Here is a 22,784-nt window from a genome sequence, read left to right on the forward strand (position 1 = left end):
TGCCTCGGCACGTCTGCTTCAGCCATGAGCGACAATCCCCACTCGCTGCACCCGCTGTCGTCGAACTCGGCAACTCGATCGTTGGACTCCTCGGCCCAGTTTCTCGTCACCTCACATGTAGGCGACTTCAACAGTGCGCGCGACGCGAACATTGTGGAGCCGACGGAGGCGAACAGGAAGAAGTCGCGCATCGGTCCCCACCTCGGCTCTCGCATGCACATCTACGAGTACTCCATTCAGCACAATGACGCCTTCTGGGCCGAAATTGCGCGGCGCGACTTCTACTGGAAGACGACCTGGGCGGATGACCAGCGCGTCAAGTCGTACAACTTCGACAAGTCCAAGGGCCCCATCTTCGTGAAGTGGTTCGAGGGCGCCGTGACGAACGTCTGCTACAACGCGTTGGACCGCCACCTGCCGGCGCACAAGGATCGCGTGTGCTTTTACTTTGAAGGCAACGACCCGAGTGTAGCGGAAACAGTCACGTACGGCAGCATGTACACGAGGGTGGTGGAGCTGGCGAACGTGCTGAAGCACCAGTACGGTATTACAAAGGGCGACCGTGTTGCCCTGTACCTACCCATGATCCCGTTCGCTGCGGTGGCCATGCTCGCCTGTGCCCGCATCGGTGCTATTATCACCGTGATCTTCGGCGGCTTCTCGGCTCAGGCTCTCAGCTCACGTCTGATGGACGCCCAGGCGAAGCTGCTTATCACAGCCGACGCGTCAGCGCGGGGCACAAAGCCCATTCCTCTCAAGGACGTGGCAGACGAGGCGCTGAAGGAGTGCGAGGAGAAAGGCATGTCCATCCCGTGCCTCGTCGCTGAAAACATGCACCGTCAGTGCTCCGAGATGAAGGAGGGCCGCGATACCTGGTACGGCGATGCCTTGGCGCGGCTGACGCCGGAGCAGCATGAGGAGTGCCCGGTGGAGTGGATGGAGGCGGAGGATGTGCTCTTCCTGCTCTACACCTCCGGCAGCACCGGGAAACCCAAGGCCATTGTGCACACAACCGCGGGTTACATGGTGTACGCCTCCACCACCTTCATGTACACCTTTGACTACCACACGGACGACGTGTACTTCTGCACGGCTGATATTGGCTGGATCACAGGTCACAGCTACGTCGTGTATGGTCCGATGATCCACTGCGCCACGTCGGTGCTGTTCGAGGGTGTGCCGAACTACCCCGACTTCTCGCGTTGGTGGCAGCTCGTCGAGAAGTACAAGGTGTCCATCCTCTACACCGCGCCCACCGCGATCCGCTCCCTCATGCAGGCCGGTGACGACTACGTCAAGGTGGGCAACCGCAGCACCCTGCGTGTGCTGGGCTCCGTCGGCGAGCCGATCAACGTGGAGGCGTGGAAGTGGCTGCGCGATGTCGGCGGCGAGGGCCACTGCGATGTGTCGGACACGTGGTGGCAGACCGAAACGGGCGGCCACATGATTACACCGATGCCGGGCTGCACCCCCATGAAGCCCGGTAGTGCAACGCTGCCGTTCTTCGGTGTCCAGCCGGTTATTCTTGACCCCATGAAGCTGAATGAGAAGCAGGGCCCAGCGGAGGGCCTGCTCGCCATTCGTGCGCCGTGGCCTGGTATGGCCCGCACCATCTACGGTGACCACACACGCTTTGAGAAAACCTACTTTAACGTGGACGGATACTACATGACAGGCGACGGTGCTCGCCGCGACTCGGACGGCTATTACTGGATCACGGGCCGCGTCGATGATGTGCTGAACGTGAGCGGGCACCGCATCGGCACCAGCGAGATCGAGGACGCCGTCAACACCCACCCGGCCGTGGTGGAGAGCGCCGTGGTCGGCTTCCCTCACAACATCAAGGGTGAGGGTATCTACGTCTTCCTTACGTTCCGCCAGGGGACGGAGGTGACGCCCGAGCTGCTGACAGCGGTGAAGGCGACCGTGCGCAAGGTGATTGGTCCGCTGGCCACGCCGGACGTGATGCAGGTGGCTCGCGTCGGACTGCCCAAAACGCGATCTGGCAAGATTGTGCGCCGCATCCTGCGCAAGATATCGTCTGGGCACTATACGGAGCTGGGCGACACCTCGACCCTGGCGAACCCCGACGTTGTCGAGGACCTCATCGCCGAGTACAACAGGCTGTGCCCTCACAACTAGAGGCTGTATCAGAGCATCGGAGAGCGCACGCGCAGGGGCCGACGTCGAGCTGACGTCCGCTCGCGTGACCTTGCGGTGCCTATTATTTCTATCCACCACCACTCCTTGGTGGGCTGCCTCTCTCACCTTGCAACACAACATGCACCCCCCCCTACGCCTCCCCCTCCCCTCTCAGTTACAGATAGACGCCAGCCCATCCGCTTACTGGCACAGACGCGCATACGCCTCTCGCGCCTCATCGTTTACGGTCACGGAGATGTGCCATCGTCGGCACGCTCCATCTCCATCCCTTTTCTCTTGTCCCCTCTCCTTCCCCTTTGTTCTTCGTATTTCTCTCCTCCCCCCCCCCACCTCTGTGATCGGATGGCTTCCACTTTGCCATCGTACAAGAACATAATTCGTATGCAGCGCTCCTCGTCCTCACCCCTGCCTCGGTGCCCTTGACAGCACCTCACCCGCCCGCCCTCCACTCCTCAGCGCGTCTGTGTCTGAGTGTGTGTGTGTGTCTCTCCAGCCCTCCCTCTCCACCTCCCTCTCCCTCTGACATTTTTCCTTGCTTGGATGACTGGTGCCACGTCGGTCACAACACAGCACTAATATCTCCACCGTAAAGAACCTGCGCGTCCGGTGCATCCGCGTGTGCGCGTCTCTCGGCGGACGACATTCCTTGTCTCCACCGTGCGCATTTCTCTGCCGATACGACATGGCCTCAACGCCTCTTGGCCACGGCCTGTGCCTCCAACTCTACCCACCACCCGCCTAACAGCCGCTCCCCATCATGCCTGTCGCCACCCCGTGCATCTTCGGCGGTGGTACTCAGCCTCCCCACCACACTCGTAAGCCGTGTGAGGGCCGGGGGCGGGTGGCTGGGATACGCTTGGGTGGTGGTGTCGACACTCTGCACATCATGTGGATGGCACGAGCGTGTGCCCACTGTCGTGCGCCGCTCCCCCACGCACCGCCATCCAGGACCTCACCGCCGACATCGGCAGTCATGACTCCCACTGGCCTCGCCATGTCGTAGGCACTCGACCCTGTCACCGCCAGCAGCCGTTCGGCATTGCGGGGGGTGGCGGGGGCTCCACGGCCCCCCTCCCACCGAGCGCAGGCGCACACGGGGCCCTGACGCCACGCTCTGAGAGGTCCCGTGTCATCGAGGCCGCCAATGCAATGCTCTCACACACATCCCCGTTTAGGGCCAGGGCGAAGCAGCAGCCATGCCGTCAGCACATGTGTTGGGGCGGCTTCACCGCGTCCTTGGTCCTGCGCAGTACATGAAAATGGTCTCAGCCACCTTCCCTACCCACCACCTCTGTCCTGCCAACTTCCCTCACCCCACCCTCACCTCTCCCGCTCTGTGGGTGGTTTCGACCAGCTTACAAGTATAGACCCTCGCACCTGCGCGTGCACAAGCAGTACTCACACCCGAGCATAGGCTCTGGGGTTGCCGGAAGCGATGTCGCGCACCGCGGAGACTGTGGAGGAGCTGGCGCGGCGCTACTACCTCACGACAGCGCTTGTGGAGGAAGCGGGGCGTCTCTTTGACACTTACGCTGGAAGGGGCGATGCTCCGCCGGCGAACAGTGGCACGGAGCCCTTTATTACGGTGCCTGGGCTGCAGCGGCTCATGGTGAAGATGGGTACCCCCATCTCGCAACAGGACGTGGTGGAGCTACTCCGCTTCTTTGGCAGCGCTGCTGCTGTCGCTGTCAAGGAAGATGTTGAACCGTCGGACAGTTCTGCCAACAGCCAACAGTCTCCGGTGGGAAAGGGGGCCCGTTCTCCCGTAACAGCGACGGCACCTGCAAGTCAGAAGCCTTCATCACGCCAAAAAAAGAAAAACTTTGCAACGGCGCAGAAGACTGACGCCAAGGATGCCGTGGAATCCTCGATGAAGCTTGGCGAAGACCACGGCACAGGCTGTGGAGCAGCCAGTGGTGACACTGCATTTGCGAACCCATCGCCGTTGGCGGCGCCGATACTTGTCGCGGCACCTCCCTCCGCGGTCACGGCGGAGGGCATGAATTTTTCCGCCTTTGTGTACTTTCTTTTGGTGTACCCTGAGCTGTCTCAGCGAGCCTCGGGGATGGCGGCGGCCACATCACCGCCAAACGCCGCCGCACGGAGCGGTCTCCATGTCAGGATTCCAGAGCTCTTTTCGATGATCGACGCGGACGCAGATGGGGTATGGAGCGGGCACGACCTACGCCACGCTGCCGAGGTGTGCGTGATGGAAGATGACGGGCTTCTTCAGGAAGACCCTGATCTGTGCCGCCTGGCAGGAATGCACCCAGCGGAGTTCGCGGTCGCCCTTCACGAGTTGGACGTTGACGGGGACGGCGTTGTGACTTTAGACGATGTACGGCAGGCACTGTATTACTGAACATGAGCAGGAGCAGGGCGGTGGAACCGCGCCGCCTCATGGCGGCGCTGCTCAACTCTTGTGTGTGCATGTGTGTGGGGGGAGGGAGGGAGGGAGGGTTGCGATGGTGGCACGGCTTATTTTTTTTTTTTGCCTCCCCCCTACGGACCTGCCTCCCTGCACGCCCACACACGCACACCACTATTCTTCCACCATCACCCCTCTCCGACATGCCGAGAAATCAGATGCAAGTAAAGAGAAAGATGCGCACGTTGTTTTATGCGTAAGACACGTGTGTCGCACCCACACATATGTATCCTGCTGTGCACCTCTACGCGAGCGGTGTTGTTTGCCAGGGCCTTTTGCGCTTTGCACGGCTACGCTACCGGCGCCTTACGGTGCTCCGCCCTCTCTGTCTCTCTCTCTCCCCCCTCTCCCAGGGCGGGGGAGGGGGATGTGTGCCACGGCACACACGCACACCGTCGCAGTCTGTAGGTGGATAAGAATGCACATTCCAAGGCGGTAGGCACGTTTTGCGACACGCGCACCTCCGTGACGGTCACGGCCCCGCCAGCACGCACAACGATCGAGTCTCTTTCCTGCTGTCTTTTCCTTGTCATACGGACATATTCATATGGGTGCACGTGCCTGTGCGGATATATACACGCACGCCCCTCAGTCGTTGTTGTTGTTGTTGTCCTGTGGCACAAGACGCGCCAACAGACCGACCAAGCGCGTGGCTCAATAAGCGGTGCGTGTATATGGGTGTGTGGGTGGGAAGAGTTTTGGAGGAGGAACAAACCGTTCAGTGCAAGATAACCCCAGTCACAAGACCAGCGGCGTAGACAAGGCAACGCGCGCGCGCACGCCGCTAGACCACGATGGGCGTACCGCTGCTCCTGACCTGGCTGCGGAAGCGCTTTGCCGACTGCTTCATGCCAGCCGACAGCGCGGTCACCGACTACATCCGCAGAAGCACCGACAACCTTTTTATTGATCTCAACTCCTTCTTGTACCAGGCCGCCACCATCATTACGGCAACGCACCGCACGCACCGCTTCCACTCGGTTGATGAGGTGGAGGATGTAGTGCTGCGCAAGCTGTTTGACCTCCTCGACGACCTCGTCATGAACCTCGTCCAGCCCAAGGCACTGGTGTACATCGCGGTAGATGGGGTGTCTCCACTGGGCAAGATGTCGCAGCAGCGTGCGCGGCGGCGTCGTGGAGCCCGCCGGCAGTCGTCCGCCTCGCCATCTTCGTCTTTCCGCCATCACGAGCCGGCGGGCAACATCAACGACCTGTGGGACAGCAACTGCATCAGCGTCGGGACGCGCTTCATGGCCAAGGTGACGGAGGCGCTGCACTTTTACGCCGTCAGCAGGACAGAACGGATCAACGCGAAGCGACTTCGCGAAGAGCGGGTCCGCATTGACAAGGCCGACGCATCAGTGGACTCTGCCGCCGGCGACTCCACCGGCGAGTCGTACGTGTTCCCCTTCATCAGCATCATTGTCGACGATGTGCTGCGGCCCGGCGAGGGCGAGAACAAGATCGCTGAGTTCATCCGCCGCATCCGCGCTGATCCGAGCTACGGCCCGAACACGTCGCACGTCATCTGCAGCTCCGACACGGACGTCACCGTAACCAGCCTAATCCTGCACGAGCCACGTATCCATGTCCTGCGCTACGAGCCGCCGGTCTCGCTGGGAGGTAAGCTGCCCATGAAGCCTCAGCCACCGGCTCAGCATCACCATCAGCACCGCAGCCACCACCAGCACGTGCGTTTCTCCTCTCATCCACATCGCGGCAGTTGTCCGTCGTCGCACGGGCCGCGCCGGGTCGACGGACGGAGCGGCCATGCTCATCACAGCCCACCACGCCCCTCTTCGGGCCACGGCGACGGTGCCGCTGCGCAACCACCGCCCCCGAAAGACAGCTGGCTCTCCACCTTCTTTAGCATTCACGTCTTTCGGCAGCGGCTGCGCGAAATCCTTCACTTGTCACCAGGCAACGACGCCGCTTCCGCCGTCGAGGGCGCCGCCGTGTCTCTGGTGGACGCCGAGGAGGCCGCCCTCACCTTTGAGCACGCCCTCCACGATGTTGTCTTCGTGTTGCTGCTCTTCGGCAACGACTTCCTGCCCACCATCGGTGGAAGCATTCAGGAGGGCACGTTGGACGCGCTACTCGCGCTGCTGGCGACCGACTTTGTGCCGCGCGGGCGCACCTTGGTGGACCCGGCGACAAACCGCATCCAGTATGCGTCCGCCCGCTACCTGCTTAGTTGCCTGGCGGAGCTGCCAGGCAACGCGAAGAAGGGCGGAAGTGGAGGCCGTCTGCAGGTGCACAATGGCGGCTCCGACGCGCTGGACTGGGGCTTTACAGCCGAAAAAGAAGCGAAGGAGCGAGACCCCGCCTTTATCGAGCGACAGCAGCGGCGCGAGAAGCAGCATGAGCGCATGTGTTACTGCTACTGGACGATGCTACAGTGGGCACTGCAGTACAGTGCCGGCATTGTGGAGCACTGGGGCTGCTACTACCCGTACGGCAGGGCGCCCCCCTTGTCAAAGCTTGCCACATACTGCGGTGTGCTCACCTACAACGCACTCGGGGAGATTGCGCGACGGCGACTGGAGATGAGCGCCGCCGCTGGGCGCGTCACGAGCAGCATCGATGGCGAGGTCGAAAACGCCACCGAGGAGGAGGACGATGACGACGGCATGGACGGGCTTCCAACGTCAGCGCTGCAGGCCGGGGAGACTGGCACGGCGGTGATCGATGCTGCAGAGCGCGGCAAGCCGACGGATGTGATGGTGCAGCTTCTGATCCTTATCCCTCCGCGCAGTGTGGCGCTGCTGCCCACTGTCTTTCGGCATCACTACAAGGAAGTCGAGGCGGCTGTGCAGGCACCCGTGGAGCAGCTGAACCTAGTGTCCATCGGTGCCTGGTGCGAGGAGAAGAAGCGGTCGCTTAGCGAGGAAGAGCGGACGCGCTTCACGGCGTACCAGTTCTTCGCCTCCGACGCCGACCTCGGCACCGCCGAGGCCCCGTTTCCCGCGCGAGACATCGCCTTTACCGCCTATTGGAACGGCCCTGCCGTCCAGGCCGAGTTGGCGGCGCTCCGGGTGAGCAAGAAGGCAACAAGTGCTACCCCCGGCACCACCTTCACTGCCAGCGCCACGTCGTCCACGGCGGCGGCGGGACTGCAGAGTAAGGCCGCCTCCTTTTTCAGCATGGGTCGTCGGCCGACTTCCGGCACCTCAAGCAATGGCGGCGCAGCAGCACTCTTGGCAGCTGTCAACATCAATAACACTCGTACCTCGCCGCCACCGGCGCCGGCCACGGCGGAGATCGCGACACCACTCGAAGAGACGCCTGCAAGCCCGTCGACTGAAGTAACCCCGGCACTGCAGCAGCAAAATCAGCCCGTAAAGCTGCGGCACCCAGCAGGCGACTACGTACTCTGGGTGGTCCCATGCGACGCTCTGCAAGACGCGCTGATGGTCAAGGCGTTGGGTACGATGCATGGGAACCGCTTCTGCGTGGGCAGCTACGTACCGCTTGTGGAGCAAGACGCCGTACTCAGTCGCAGCGGTGGGCCACGGCAGGAGGTGCGGCTGCAGTTCCGCCTTGTTGTGGCCCCAGTGATCACGGACACAACGTACGCGGCGCGCCTGCTGTCGGGGTACGAGGAGCCGGCGGAGGTGGGCATGCGCGAGCGGATCGCGGAGGCGAGAAAAGAGGAGGCCGACCAGGCCGATCCGTGGAAGCAGCTGGACAAGATGCAGACGCTGCAACAGGAACGCAAGCGTGCCCGCGACGTCGAGAACGAACACGCGTCTGGTGAAGGGGAACTGGACGGCGACCTTGCGCACGCTGCACCGCTGAGCGCCGGCGATGATGGGCAGGTGCCGCAGGAAGTAGAGCTGCAGGAGCAGCGGCAGCAGCCGCAGCCGCAACAGGTGACGCTTGACACTGTGGACTCGACAGTGCAGGTGGCCGATGCGGAAGCGCTTCTGAAACTTCGCAAGGAAGAAGTGCGGCGGCGGTTAACGGCCTTGAAGGCTGCTCGGCAGGCCGCACAGCAGGACGAGTGACGCACCTACCGGCATACTCGGAAGGCGTGCCTTGGATAGCGAATGCGAACAATCGACTCTTGCTCGCTCGCCTTCTATGTACCGCTTCCTCATCCTCCTCAGCAAGTGGGTGCACCGGCCCCTGCGGAATCAGCAGCAGTAAAGCAGCCACGCTCCTACACGCAGTCAAGTGGACGGGCGCGACAGTGGTGGGGAGGGGTGGGCAGCGAGAAAAACAGGAGCGAAGTGGGGGGTTAGTTGAAGTATATCAAAGGTCTTCAGTCGATTACGGGTGCGCGTACTAGCCTACCATCCACTGTCCCCTCTGCTAGGCAAGCACGCGCGAGCATGACGGAGAGAAAGGGAGCAAGTGCTGCTGTGCATCACACCAGAGGCAACCGGGGCGTGTGCTGGGTGAGCCAATGGGGCCGCACGTTTCACTCGAAATGGGAGACGGAACTACGGTGGCGCACCACTGGAGCATGGGCGAAACAGCTGTCGAAGGCCGGCGCACCGCAGACACTCTGCGCAGGCACAGTCGTGCACTCCCCTCACCCCCACCCGTACGTTTGCTCGCTTGCCCTCCTCCTCGGCCCCTGCCTGCCCACCTGCACACCTCTCCCTGTACGTGTGTGAACGTCTCAGCTGTGATCCGGGCCATCTCCGTGACGGCGTACGAAGGAACACGCACATATACGCACGCACGCGTTTCTCGCTCACCTTTCTGTCTGTAAGTGTGCGCGCAGGCGTCTCTCTCTGATGGTGCCTGTCCCTCATCACCGCGGCGGTGTTGCAGTTTCTGTTGTTGCCCTTTGTCTCCCTTCGTCATCTCGAATCACCGTCATCTGTGCATCTCGTCGGCGCCCGCCCGCCCGCCACTCTCTCTCACTCTCGTTGTCCCGCTGGGGACGGAAACAGAAGGCGCAGACACACACACACGCGACACGCGACACGTCGCACCCGCTGCTCTTTGCCGTTGCCTCGCTTTCCTTTCGCTCCGCTCTGTTTGCCCCGACCGCTCTCGTCGTGCTTGTCTCCGTCGGCTTGCGTGTTTACGTCTTTGCGCCTTCTCTGTAGCTCTGTCGACGCCTGCGATGCGGCACCTTGGGCTGTCGCTTGTATTCACCGGCTGTGGTGCTGTGGGTGCTCGCTGGTAGCGGCAACGTCCTCATGGAGAGGGGAGGGGGGAGCCCGCTGGCGCTGATTCACTGGATGTGGAAGAGGCATGGGGAGCCGTGCTCCGACAAGGTGTTGCGCCGCGGCAGGTTGAGTCCATCGCCGTGTCGCAGAGGGGAGGGGCACCCGCCGCTTAGCGAGCTCCCCGTTTCCTACCAGCTCGGCACCACGCTTCCGTACAAGACAACGACGTCGTGCGCTGCAGCACAACGGCTATTCGAGGCGCCGTGTGTCGTGGGGATGGCGGACCCGAAGCACTTCATGTTCACGACACGGAAGCGCCCCTGTGTGCTATTCCTCACCGTTGTGTGTGGAAGAAGGGGAAGGAAAACTGGTGGGGCCAGAGATGGGGAGGAGGCCTGACCGTCTGTCTGCGTCACAGTCGTCCTCGATGCTCTGGGCCACCCTTCCTCATATGTGTGTCTTTTGTTGTGTCAAACTCTCACTCACTCGGACTGCGACGGATAAACCGCAAAGGACGCCAGAAGATGGGGGAAGGAGAAGAGACGGAGGACACAGTCGCTGTCTCCGTTCTCCCCCTCTATGGTAACAGTGGGGGGTGGGTGCCAGCGGTTTGGCGCTGCTCCCCCCCCTCCCCCTCACCCCCACCCGGACCCTACACGATACGCGTTGTATCTGCCTCTCTCCCAGACCGAGAGGAACACTGGCGGTTGTGATGGGGAAGCAGACACATCGACTCCGCCGCCACGTAAGTCCACGGCTCCCCGCCGCTCTACATATATATATATATACCTCTCCCCATCGCCCCACCGCCCTCTCATTTTCTCCTGTTGTGCTCATTTACCACCTTCCGCACATGCGCCTCTCTCTCTCTATATATATACATATACATATGGATTCGCTTCTTCAGAATGCGGCGTATCCTAAGTTGCATCGTGCCCCCCTCCTCCTCCATCTATCCATCCTCCTCCTTTTGCCATTCGTGTGTGGCGGTTACCGCTGTCGTGAGCTCACGCTATCCTGGTCTATCATCTGGTGGGGTCGTGTGCCTGATCGCTTAGTTCTTCTGCGCGTGTCGGTGTGTAACCCCCTCCATTGCGCAACCGGTGTGGTGGCCGAAATTTTCTTTTAGCGTGGGAGTGAGTGGCATTGCTTTAGTTGTCATCCTTCGTGACCCTGCCCCTCCACACCACCACCACCACCACCACCACCAGAGCATCCTATTCTAGCTGTTCTGTGGGTACGTTTGTGGGTGGGTGGTTGCGCCAGTAGACGTACACACGCACGGGCACGGCGATATACCTGTGTATTTTGCCTGCCTCCATCGAGCCACTCTGAGACGGTGCGGCTTTTCACTGGACGCCCGTCCCCTTTCTCCTTTCTCCTCCACTGTGTACACGCATCCGACCCGCTGAGCTCGCTGCTGCAGGTGTGGCACAGCCGCCATCGTCGCCACCATGCCTCTGTATAGCATCACGATATGCCCATTGAAGCTCACTGCGTACTTCTGCCGCCAGGGCTCCGTGTATGTGGTGGTGATCTCGCGCAAAGGGCTTGAGGTCGCGACGAACCCGTCGATCTGCAGCAGCCACAACGAGGTCATCTTTTCCGACGTCGACGGCCTCAGCAGCGCGAGGGTGTTTGAGCTGTCATTCAACTCACCAAAGGATCGGCGAATCCTGAGCTTTGGCATTTACGACGTAACCAACCGCAAGAACTCCGCCAAGCTCACGGGATTCGAAATCCCGCTGGCGGGCATGTGCAGCGTGCTGGCTGGTGAATCCATGTGTGAGAAGAAGGGCATCTCCTTCCGCGTTTCCGGACAGTCGGGACGCCTCGACGTCATCTTTCGCATGCACCCCGTTGGCACACCAGTCCCGCAGTTGCGTGTGGTGCAGGCAAACGAGCCCACACCCGGAATGGCGGCCGATGTGCTGGGTGCCGCTTCCCATCGCAGTGCGGGGGTGGCCTCACTCGGGTCCGGTGGTGGCGGCGACGCCGGCACTGGATTGACCAGGTCCACCCGACTGCCGGAGCACGCGCTGCAGGCCCTTATACGTGAGGGAATCATCCCAAGCGACGTGGACGCGGTGGAGATGGACCTTGACCTGGCGAATGAGATCGCCGTGCGCACCACTGTCCTCTTCCCCAGCCGCACCGACCTCGAAGACCAGATCCGCACGCTAACGCGAGAAATCCAGAAGCTAGAGTACGATGCGCAGTACGCCGCGAAGGACAAGGTCGTCGCCGGCTCTGCCGCGTCCGCCGCGCTACGGAACGAGATTAACTACTGGAAGGAGAAGGTGAAGGAGATCGACGACAAGTCCGCGCACGATGCTGGCATCGCGCAAAAGACCGAAGAGCTGCAGCCGAAGCCGGCCATCTCGCAGGAATACATTGCTGAAATTGAGGCGCAGCTGGCGACGAAGCAAATCGAGATGTGCAGCCTCGAAGCGCAGCAGAGTCACCGCGACGTCACAGAGGACGCGATGAGACTCTTGGACCAGATCGATCACTTGCAGACGATACTGGTGGAGCTGAAGAGTGAGGGGGCCACGCCAACAACGCTGAAGAGGAAGGATTGTGACATTGCCGAGAACGGCGACCGCTGGGACAAGCTGGCCGCCAAGCTGTACGATGCCGAGAGCATGACAGAGCAGCTCAAGCAGACGGTGATGGCGCTGAACCGCGTGCAGTACGAGCCCTACCTTGCTGGCGTGGAGGCTGGGTTCATGCACACTGTGCCAAAGGAGTTGGAGTTTGTGGTGAAAAACCCGCGCACGCCAGGCAACCTGCCGCCCCAGATCAGCAACCCCACGGCATTGGCGGCGGCTCCACCGACTGGCCAACCCGCTGGAAGCGACGCGACGGGAGACATACTGGACGACTTGTTTGGTGCACCTCCGATGCAGGCACAGCCGGCTGCCGCGCCGGAAAAAACGGCCGCTTTTCCTTCCCCGTCCCTCTCATGCACAGCATACGAGCCTCCCAAGGCGGCGCAAGTCACGCCTGTTTGGGCGCCATCAGCTGACGGTTCAGCGCCCAGCTCGTCCCCTGCTCCACAGCCATCGCAGTTGATGCCTACTGCGCCCGGTGCCCCAGAAGCCTCGCAGCCGAAACCAGCGGCAGCGGGCCCCGCGGAAGCCCATCCTGCGCCAAACTTACTGACAGTGAGCGCACCGTCAGCACCGCCCTCGCCAGCTGCTCAGCTCGACTCCACGGCTGCGGAGCGACCGGTGGAGGCGGCCGAGCCAAATGTGTTGCCTGTGCACGGCTCGCCCAGCCAGGACTTCGCCGCCGCCACCCCGGTGCCGAATGCGTCCCCCATGGGCGCAGAGATGACCGTGCCCGAGACCCGTGTGACTCACCGAGGCGCTGGCATGGCAAGTGCAACTCCATCTCCGGCGGCGGCGCCAGCGAGTGTTGTACCGCCTTCACGGGAAGTGCCAGTGCAAGCACCACGGTCGAACTCCGTAGCTGCCACTCAGAGCAGCCATGAAATGCCAGCGGCGCAGCTTCTGCAACCGCAGCCGCAAAGCGCACCCCCAACTCAGCAGCAGCAGCCCCCGCTGGCAAGCTACGGCACCGCGATTCCCGGGACGGCTTCCTACCAGGTGCAAGATGCCGGACAGCGGCCAGGCTACCCATCCCAGTCGCAACCACAGTTGCAGCAGCAGGCGTACAATCATCAGCAGCAGGCGTATGGTCAGCAGCCGCAGCAGGCGTACGGTCAGCAGCAACAGCAGCCGCAGCAGCAACAGGGGCCACCAGTGCCGCCCTTCGAACGCCGTCCACCGTCGCTGGAGGAGATCCCGTACACTGGTTTCTACGGCATTCCCCTTATGGCCCGTGGCTGCCCTATCGACATCTATCTTGACGGCAAGAGCCCAACGCGTGGCACGGAGCTAACCTTCATCAACAACGCTGACTATCAAATCATGATCGGCGGTGTCGAGCTGAAGCAGGAGGATATCTTCTCCCCTGACCCGAATAGCGCCAAGACGATTCCGACACAACGGTGGCCGCAGCACATCTGGGTACCGGGTGGCGGCAGCCGGCAGAGTTGCACCATCGCCCTTCACCCGTCCTTCCCCCGTGGGTCGTCTATCATGGCGCTCGTCATTGTGTACGTCTTTAACGAAGGACACTACACGCCGTTCACAGCGCGCTTCACCATCTAGTGCACCGGCGCGCACCCCATTTCTTTGCCTGGAGAATACGGTTGGGGGAAGAAGCAGGGGCGTGCGATTGCGTCGATGGTGAATGATGAAGGTGGTGATGTACGTGTCAGTATCTAAAGCAGAAGGCTGCCCCTTCGTCTCTCTATGCCTGTGCGCGCGCGTCTGTGCATCGACGGGTGTTTGTTCTGGTGGGGCCTTTTTTTCTTTCCCTGTTGACGCGAACTTTACTTTGGTCGGCGTGGCCTCCGAAGCGGGTGGAGAATGTCCAGGTTAGTCTCGGTGTGTGCTCCTCCCTTGCGCCGTTCATGTGTGCGTATCGAGCGTTGTAGTTGCCCCCGCCTGCCAGCCGATCGCGTCCAATCCCATTGACTTTATTTTGTATTTGCTTGACGGTGGCTCTGTCTGAGGCGTCCTCCGTCTTCGCTTGTTTTCTCCTTGATGCTGCCGCCTCCGTGTACATATCCCCCCGTCAGTCCGGTGCGTGCGTACGAGCGTGTGGTGCATACACATGAGTGGGGCGGGTCAGTGACGCGGTGTGTTCTCCGTATTACAGCGACTGTCCGCGGGAGTGGGTGGTGCAGGAAATCAATGCTGAAACGAAAACGCCACTGACAGTGACCCTAGCCCACACCACACCACCCACTCTCTCACACCTGTTGCGCTGCATCTCTTCGAGGTTCGAGCCGTGGCTGTTTCGCCGGTCCGCATCTCCCTGTAGGTTTCTTTCTTTGGCTCCTCTTGCCAGTCGTGTTCCCGTTGGAGCGAGTGCAACGATATTCATCCGTGGGTCGGGGGAGGGGGGAGGAGGTGCGGTGCGTGAGCGCGTGCGTCTGAGTGAGAGCCACAGCGGCTAGCACATGACCGCGTCTGGCGTTTAGCCTTTTCCTTCCTCTTTCTGTAGTCCCCGATGACACGGGACACCTCTCAGTGCGCGGCGTCAGGGCCCCGTGTGCGCCTGCGCTCGGCGGGAGGGGGGCCGTGGAGCCCCCGCCACCCCCCGCAATGCCGAACGGCCGCTGGCGGTGACAGGGTCGAGTGCCTACGACATGGCGAGGCCAGTGGGAGTCATGACTGCCGATGTCGGCGGTGAGGTCCTGGATGGCGGTGCGTGGGGGAGCGGCGCGCGACAGTGGGCACACGCTCGTGCCATCCACATGATGTGCAGAGTGTCGACACCACCACCCAAGCGTATCCCAGCCACCCGCCTCCGGCCCTCACACGGCTTACGAGTGTGGTGGGGAGGCTGAGTACCACCGCCGAAGGTGCACGGGGTGGCGACCGGCATGATGGGGAGCGGCTGTTAGGCGGGTGGTGGGTAGAGTTGGAGGCACAGGCCGTGGCCAAGAGGCGTTGAGGCCATGTCGTATCGGCAGAGAAACGGCGACGGAGTATGACAACGTCTCTTGCTGTGCTCTTGGGCTTTTCCTTCTTTTTCGTGCGTGTTTGTCTTTACCGTATCCACTGGTCGTCCCCCCGCCACTCGCGTGCTTGCCAGGGATGCGCACGTTGTTCCCGACTGGATGGCACAGAGAGAGGGAGGGAGACACGGCTGTATGTGTGTGTGTGTGTGTGCTGCATGGTGCAGGAAACAAGGTGCCAAGAGGGAGTACGACTTCTGTGAGGTGCAATGGCTCACCTGTGCGTGGCCGCAGCCCAAGTTGATCATGTGTCGCAACCAGCACGTTTTAGCGTGACTCAGTGGTGCACCGAAGAATGCCTCAGCAAGTCGACTGCTACTTTGCGTATAGGTAGGCTAGTGAATCGAATCCTCAGCCCCGTTCATCATTTCCCTGGTTTTCAGCTCTTGCACACGCATACAGATCTTTGCATCGGATCACCCGCTTGCACTCTTTCTCACGCAAACAACCACATCCCTCCCCCCCCCCCACACACACAACAGCGCACACTCTCGCCGCGCATCATTGTCAGCTGCGGCGACAAGATCATTGAAGTACACCACACTGGAAAACACGGTGCGTGCAAAGGACAGCGAAGGCAGCAGATGCGCAAGGAGCAGCTGCGAGTTGGTTTTCTCGGCGCGTCTACTGTCGCGCGCAAAGCGTGGTTGGCCATCCACCGCGCGGGTCACCGTGTGACCTGCATTGGATGCCGAGACGCTAGCAAAGGGCGGGAGCTCGCTGAGCGCCTGCAGAAGGACATAGAGGCTGACAACAAAACGAGGAAGGCGGCAGATGCCGGCGCGCAGCAGCCGTTTGTGGCACCAAGGGTCGGCTCCTACATGGATGTTGTGCGAGCAGACAACGTGGATGTCGTGTACATCTCACTGCCCACGTCCAAGCGACCGGCGTGGATTCGAGTGTGTGCCGAGCACGGTAAGCACGTCGTAAGCGAGAAACCAGCCGCCACCTCCGCAGCAGAGCTAGTCGAGTGTCTGCGTGACATGGCATCAAACCGCCTTCTCTTTATGGACGGGACCGCCCTCTCCCACAGCCAGCGACTGCAGGACGTGTGCCGCGCAGTCGCCCAACTCGGTGGACCGGTGCACATCAACGCGCACATGTCCTTCCCGGCGTCGCCGACCTTCATGGCGAGCGACATCCGCCTTCAGCCACTGCTGGAGCCGTACGGCGCGCTCGGCGACTTGGGGTGGTACTGCATCCGCTGGATTCTGCATATCGTCGACTTTGTGCTCCCAACAGGTGTGGGGGGCCGTGTGACAGAGTGCGATGCGCTGTGGGATGAGGAGGAAGCCAGCAACGGCGCTGCCAATGGCACGACTACCGGCGCGCGCCCAGCCGGCGCACCAGCGGTGGCGGTAGTGGCGGCGTCAGAGCGGAGACAGCCAAAAACACCGGTGCCCGCCGCCATCACAGGATTTGAAGGGAATCTGGAGTTTACCATCCCGGCACCGACAGCGAGCTATGTCGCGCCGGCCGCAGCAGCGGAAGCGGCGGCGACAGTGACGGCCTCCTTTCGGTGCGGCTTTCACGACTGCCACGACCAAACAGTCGACATCTTCTGCCGCAACGGCACCGTGACTGTGCACGGGGCCATCAACCCCACGGCAGAGGATAGGCCGCGGTTTTTGACGCAGCGTCACCAAGTGGCGGCCGCGTCAGCGACTGCGGTGCGAGAAGAACGTAGCGCAGCGAACGCCACCGAGGCGTTCCAGGTTTATGAGCGGTTGGAGGAGAGAAACGATGTCGTGTACTCGACCACACCGGAGGAGACGGACAGTGCGCAGCAGATGGAGCAGCTGTGGCGCGATGTCGGCAACAGCGTGATGCGTCTCGGCAAGGGTGAGCCGCTCATCGCTGACCCCGATCTTGCAAAAAAGTGGTCGACTTTCGCCTATCTGACACAGGTAGTAATGGACCGCTCGCTAGAGGCTGCGGGGCAGCACGCACCGGCTGCCACCACCGCATCTGCAGACGCATAAGAGCCGCGTGCGAAACAGTGCACATCCTCCACACAGCGACGCCGCTGTCCGCGAGGTACTTTTTCTGTTCAACTTTTCCCTCCTGTCATAGAACATCATCAACGTCTCACTCGCCCCCACGGCCTGCCACAGGCCCCCGCCACACCGCGTGGTGCGAAGTAGCCCTGGGCGCAAGCGCTACAGCCATGCGCCTGACTCGGCCATGTGAGAGCGCGGCCTGTGCCTCCAACTCTACCCACCACCCGCCTAACAGCCGCTCCCCATCATGCCGGTCGCCACCCCGTGCATCTTCGGCGGTGGTACTCAGCCTCCCCACCACACTCGTAAGCCGTGTGAGGGCCGGGGGCGGGTGGCTGGGATACGCTTGGGTGGTGGTGTCGACACTCTGCACATCATGTGGATGGCACGAGCGTGTGCCCACTGTCGCGCGCCGCTCCCCCACGCACCGCCATCCAGGACCTCACCGCCGACATCGGCAGTCATGACTCCCACTGGCCTCGCCATGTCGTAGGCACTCGACCCTGTCACCGCCAGCAGCCGTTCGGCATTGCGGGGGGTGGCGGGGGCTCCACGGCCCCCCTCCCACCGAGCGCAGGCGCAGCGGCCCCGCCAGGCCCCGGGCCGCGCGGCGGGGGAGGGGGCGGCCCTTCTAGGGCGGGGGGCCGCCGCCCCGGCCCCCCCGCCGCGACGACGGCGCCGGCCACGAAGCCCCCCCCCCGCACCACGGAAACCCACAAAGCCACCAACCCGAAGCGAGGCGGCGCCAGCGACAAGGCGCAGGACAACCGCCCGCCTGAGACCAAAGAAGTCCAAATTTGATCGACGTTCCACTTTTCATTTTTCAGCCGCCTGAAATGGTAGCCACCTCCTGCATAGCTGAAGCCCGCGTGCAGCACACAGCTGACCATTGTGCGGTCAGCACCTTTCACCGCAACTTTCACCTGCCGGCTCTTTGAAGCTGCCTACATTATTCACTGTATCTTTTTCGCCTCTCCTTTTCTGCCCTCCGATGGCATGGGACGCCGCAGGGCGCAGCTTCAGCGTCCACTTGTGAATGTATGGGGAGGCCAGGCAGCCGTCCTATCTCTGCCGATGCTGAGGAATTCCTGACGGCAGCAGCCAAGTGCCTACGATATGGCGAGATAAGAGCGATGTGTCGCTGCCGATGTAGGCGGTCCTGTCCTAGATGGGGTTGCGTGGGAGAGCGACCTTCAGCATTGGACACGCTTGTGCCATTCCCGTGATAGGCAGAGGGTCAGTGTGACTCGAGCGTATTCCACCCCCTGGCCCTCACACGGCTTACAAGTGTGGTGGGGAAGCTGAGTGCCACCCCTAAAGATGCACGGGGTGGCAACCTGCATGATAGCAGCCACTGCAAGGCGATCGTCAAGGCGGGTGGTGGGTAGAATTGGAGGCACAGGCCCTGCTCTCACATGGCTGAGTCAGGCGCATGACTGTAGCGCATATCTACGGCTGCTTCGCACCGTGCGATGTGCCCGTGTAGCTTGCCCGGGCACTGTGGTGTTGAGCTCATGTTGTATGGCACATGATGAACGCTGAAAAAAAGTCTCCTTTCCTACTTCTGCTGGCAGAATTTGCCATCTCAGAGCGGGTCATCGAGCAAGTACACCATCAAAAACTTCTTCCATGCAAGCATACAGGCAAACACAGTCCGGAAATCATGTCCTCAGATACCATCCAAGTTGGGTTCCTCGGAGCCTCAACGATTGCGCACAAGGTGTGGGCAGCCATCGAAGCGGCTGGAAACATGCAAGTCACTCTCGTAGGCAGTCGATCCGTGGAGGTGGCGCAGAAATTCATTGACGAGTGCATCGAAAGCCTTCATATCAGCGAAGAACGCAAGGCTGCAGCGGCCACCTACGATGAGGTTGTCGGTAGCTCTGAAGTTGACGTTGTGTACATCTCCATCCCAGTCACCACCAGACACGAGTGGGTGATGAAGTGCGCTGAGAACAATAAGCACGTTGTTGGCGAAAAGCCCCCAGGTTCTACGCCAGAGCAGCTACAGTCGTGGATTGAGGCACTGAGCGCGAAGGGCCTGCTATACATGGATGGAACAATGTTCTCTCACGGGCCGTACGTGAAGAAGGTGGTCGAGTGTCTCCCCGAGATCGGCGACATTCGTCGCATGACGTTTGTCTTCTCTTTTCGCGCCTCGCCGGAGAGACTGCAGAATGACATCCGCTGCAACCCAAATCTAGAGCCGCTGGGCGCACTCGGTGACATTGGCTGGTATGCCATCCGCTCTTTTCTACACATGGTCCACTTCACCATGCCCACCACCGTTGCCGGTCGCATTATTGAGGAACTACCGAACGGTGCTGTTACCTCCTTCAAAGGAGAGCTCACTTTCCCCGGTGCCAAGCCGGACGCAGTCATCTACGCATACTTCTACTGCAGCTTCTTGAGCTCACCCCAGCAAAGTTTTATCGTTTCGGGCACGAAAGGGCGCATTGTTGCCGAGCAGCTGACGAACCCGCTCACTGATGCCGGAGCGGCGTGCTTTAAGATTGTGAAGCCCACGTTTTCCGGCCCTGATCCAAACACGGACGTCACCGTTGAGCAAAACGTGACAAATGCCCAGGTTCCCGAGGAAACGGGACATATGCAGGAGACGCAGATGTGGCGTGATGTTCGCGACTGTCTCAAGAGGGACGAAAGCGGCCGGCTGATTGCCGAGGAGGATGCCGTGCGCGAGTGGGCCCGCAAGTCATGGATGACGCACTGCATCGCGGCCAAGTTGATGGAGTCTGCCCGCTCGTAGCTGCAGCAGCTCTGTTGCCCTTGCGTGGCAATATGAGAAATATGGGCATGCTGGGTGTGGCTCGACAGCGCTTTGCAGCAGACAGAGGGATGCTTTCTGAGCACTCATCGACACTGAAGGTGTCTTGTATTATTTTTTGTTCTCAAGTGTCTCTCGAATGAACTTCACGAAAAACGCTCATGGAAAGCATATACAAGTCTACTCTCCTTTACCTCTTCGGTACTTTGGTTGAGCACCTACCGAACTACCCTTTTTTATGAATCTTTCATCGTCTCATCTCTCTTTCTCTCAGCTGTTATTCCCGTCACGTGAATTGTAGAACCTCAGTGATACACAGAAAAATGCATGAAAAGGAAAAGAGCTGTAACAGTATTTCCCTGCGTAGGATCGTCATGTGCAATGCTCCCGGCAGTTACTGATTCACAAATCCGACTTTACCCAACCGTGTCACGTGCGCTGAGTGGAATGGAGACGATGATTACTATGGTGCTTCAGGTGCTGCTAAACTCGCAATTCAGCTGCAATTTTTTTTCTACCACGTTGCTTCGCTCCCTTTTTTTTTCAGCCTTCCTTTCGTTTCGAGAGCTTCAACGATGGCCTCGCGCACACGTTTGGATACTTCTCCCGTTGCTCCAGTACGTTGTCTACCTGCGCACACACTTGGTGTATCCGTGCTTCCTCCGATCAAAACTGACGCTGTGACCTTCTACTTTCACGAAGCATACGGTGCTCCAAAAGTTATTGGAGTCGCGGATGACAAACAAAGTGAGGCACGCAACATCCACTCTGAGCATGTAGAACTCCTTGTAAGAAGGAGCAGATGACGTCGCTGCAAAGCGTCTTGTGCTTTCCTCTTAGGGTTTGAGCTGATTTCCCTTTTACCTGCTTCAAGCGAAACGACAAATCAAACAGCATGGTGATCTCGACTCACTCGCTCATCTTTCTTGAAAATAGAGGCATAGCTGCCAGGAGCAGCTCCATTCTCAATGCGAAGCCATTGGTGCATCGCGTTCATTCCGCTCTTACCTGCAGTAGCTACATAGACGTTGTGTTGCATGGGTCCTCCGCTCCTTCATCTCTTCCTCTCCTTCGACCCTTGTGTATATTGCCTGCTCCTGTGTGTGCAAGGCAGCGTTCGTGCGTACTAAGAGTGTACTCTCTGTCACAGTGCATTACCTCTGTCAAACCATCCGCTTAGTTGCTGTTGTTGTTGGCGTGCGATCAACACAATTGACCTCCTTCCTTTTTCGGTGTGGAAGTGTGATGAGCGTGCCTACGGCATCTGCGATGCAGCTGGTGGTGGACTCGGCTGCATCAGACAATGGCAACAATAGCAGCGTTATGCAAACACCCGTCCCACCCACTGGCACGACACTGTTTCTTCGCGAGGAAGGCAGCCGCACCTTTGTGCCTGTGTATCATCAATCGAGCGTGACGCTCCGCGATTTAGCCGAGGAGTTCAACATTAGCAGCGTTCTCGAGTGCGACGCGCACGGGAACGTTCAGCCACGCGCGGTCGCTTTTGACTCCCCATCGGACGTTTTGCACAGTGGACGGCACTACATCGCTCGGCGAGATGCGCGGGCCGAGGCCGGCAACAGCTACGTCACCTTCCGCGGCAAGATTCTTGTGAAGGAGTACGAGCTAGAGCATCCGACCCCGCCCGCAAGCCAGAACGTAGAGACACCAACGATAGCAGGCGATGGTGTAGAGAGCGCCTCCCTCGCACACGAGACCCATTCTGTCCCAGCTGCCACTCCCTTCCCAGACAAGCGCAGTGTGCGGCAGGCAATGGAGAGGGATGAAGAAGGCTATGCAGCCAGTGGGCTTTCCTCATGCACGCCTGTTCCGCGGCAGGACTACAACGAAGAGGACAGATCGAGCATCTCTCGAGCTCTAGCGCTATCGTCGGAGCGTAAGCGTCCGAGAGAAGACGCTAGCGGGACAGGTGCGGAGGGCTCTGCAGCGAGCGAAAGGAGTCAGCAGCGTTCCCAGGCACAGCGGACTGAAGAGCCGCAGCTTTCCTCGGCAACTCGACCCGGCAAGGAGAATGTTTTGCAGGACTGCACGAATGGCCCATCTGCGCCTCTAACGCTGTCGGGGAAGTCGAGCGACGCGCAGAGCAGCTCTCAAACTGCAAGGGAGGATACATCAATTGATGAGCCAGCTCAGCGCTCGCTGCGGTTTATTCCCTTCCCAGAGGCAGCTTCTGATGGTAGTGAGACGTATGTTACGCTGGAGGATCTGCAGAGACTGTGCCAAGAAGCCGCCACTCAAGAAGAAGAGTTCCAGAAGAGGCACAAGGGCGCCACAGATATCTTAGAGAGCGCTCGGCGCGTTCTCTTCACAACTGGTGAAGTGGACTAAAAGGCTGGATGCATGTGTGCATTCCTTCGAGATAGCGCTGAGGCCCTTTTTCTCTTGTTCTACCCCTGGTAGGAGACGACGGCACGTACTTCTTATGAGACAGGGCATATATGTCGTTTCGGCTGCTGGTTATGGTTGTCGGTAGTGAAGCAGCACTTCCGTGGCGATCGTGATAGATTCATTCGCATGGGTGGCCGTGTACGAATAGACTGTTTTTTTTTCTCTTCTTTTCCGCGGCTTCTCCTAGAGTGTGCCTCTACGTGCCGAAATCTTGTCGTGATTTCTTTTTTAGCTTTGCCCTAGTGGCGCTCTTCGTCTCCATGCTAGATACGACAAC

General features: G+C 60.4%; 7 protein-coding genes across 7 annotated transcripts; all 7 read left to right on the forward strand.

Annotated features, from left to right (window-relative positions):
• Window positions 1-2,142, forward strand: LMXM_23_0540 (putative acetyl-CoA synthetase; the record flags this gene model as incomplete). The annotated part of the gene is made up of 1 exon (XM_003875630.1): window positions 1-2,142. A coding segment is annotated over one exon (2,142 nt), but the record flags the coding sequence as incomplete, so codon positions are not given.
• A 1,456-nt stretch (window positions 2,143-3,598) lies between these two features.
• LMXM_23_0542 (hypothetical protein) lies at window positions 3,599-4,525 on the forward strand (the record flags this gene model as incomplete). Its single annotated transcript, XM_003875631.1, has 1 exon — window positions 3,599-4,525. The coding sequence occupies one exon, from the start codon at window positions 3,599-3,601 to the stop codon at window positions 4,523-4,525; it is 927 nt and encodes a 308-aa protein (XP_003875680.1).
• An 860-nt stretch (window positions 4,526-5,385) lies between these two features.
• LMXM_23_0543 (putative 5'-3' exonuclease XRNC) lies at window positions 5,386-8,598 on the forward strand (the record flags this gene model as incomplete). Its single annotated transcript, XM_003875632.1, has 1 exon — window positions 5,386-8,598. One exon carries the CDS (start codon window positions 5,386-5,388, stop codon window positions 8,596-8,598), a length of 3,213 nt encoding a protein of 1,070 aa, XP_003875681.1.
• Window positions 8,599-11,171: 2,573 nt separating this feature from the next.
• LMXM_23_0547 (conserved hypothetical protein) lies at window positions 11,172-13,895 on the forward strand (the record flags this gene model as incomplete). Its single annotated transcript, XM_003875633.1, has 1 exon — window positions 11,172-13,895. The coding sequence occupies one exon, from the start codon at window positions 11,172-11,174 to the stop codon at window positions 13,893-13,895; it is 2,724 nt and encodes a 907-aa protein (XP_003875682.1).
• Window positions 13,896-15,897: 2,002 nt separating this feature from the next.
• On the forward strand, window positions 15,898-17,295 carry LMXM_23_1590 (oxidoreductase-like protein; the record flags this gene model as incomplete). Its single annotated transcript, XM_003875634.1, has 1 exon — window positions 15,898-17,295. One exon carries the CDS (start codon window positions 15,898-15,900, stop codon window positions 17,293-17,295), a length of 1,398 nt encoding a protein of 465 aa, XP_003875683.1.
• Window positions 17,296-18,976: 1,681 nt separating this feature from the next.
• LMXM_23_1600 (oxidoreductase-like protein) lies at window positions 18,977-20,080 on the forward strand (the record flags this gene model as incomplete). Its single annotated transcript, XM_003875635.1, has 1 exon — window positions 18,977-20,080. The coding sequence occupies one exon, from the start codon at window positions 18,977-18,979 to the stop codon at window positions 20,078-20,080; it is 1,104 nt and encodes a 367-aa protein (XP_003875684.1).
• Window positions 20,081-21,343: 1,263 nt separating this feature from the next.
• LMXM_23_1610 (conserved hypothetical protein) lies at window positions 21,344-22,447 on the forward strand (the record flags this gene model as incomplete). The annotated part of the gene is made up of 1 exon (XM_003875636.1): window positions 21,344-22,447. One exon carries the CDS (start codon window positions 21,344-21,346, stop codon window positions 22,445-22,447), a length of 1,104 nt encoding a protein of 367 aa, XP_003875685.1.
• Between the last annotated feature and the right edge of the window lie 337 nt (window positions 22,448-22,784).

Source organism: Leishmania mexicana, chromosome 23 (genome assembly GCF_000234665.1).
Source record: "Leishmania mexicana MHOM/GT/2001/U1103 complete genome, chromosome 23".
In the NCBI taxonomy this organism is placed as follows: Eukaryota; Euglenozoa; class Kinetoplastea; order Trypanosomatida; family Trypanosomatidae; genus Leishmania; species Leishmania mexicana.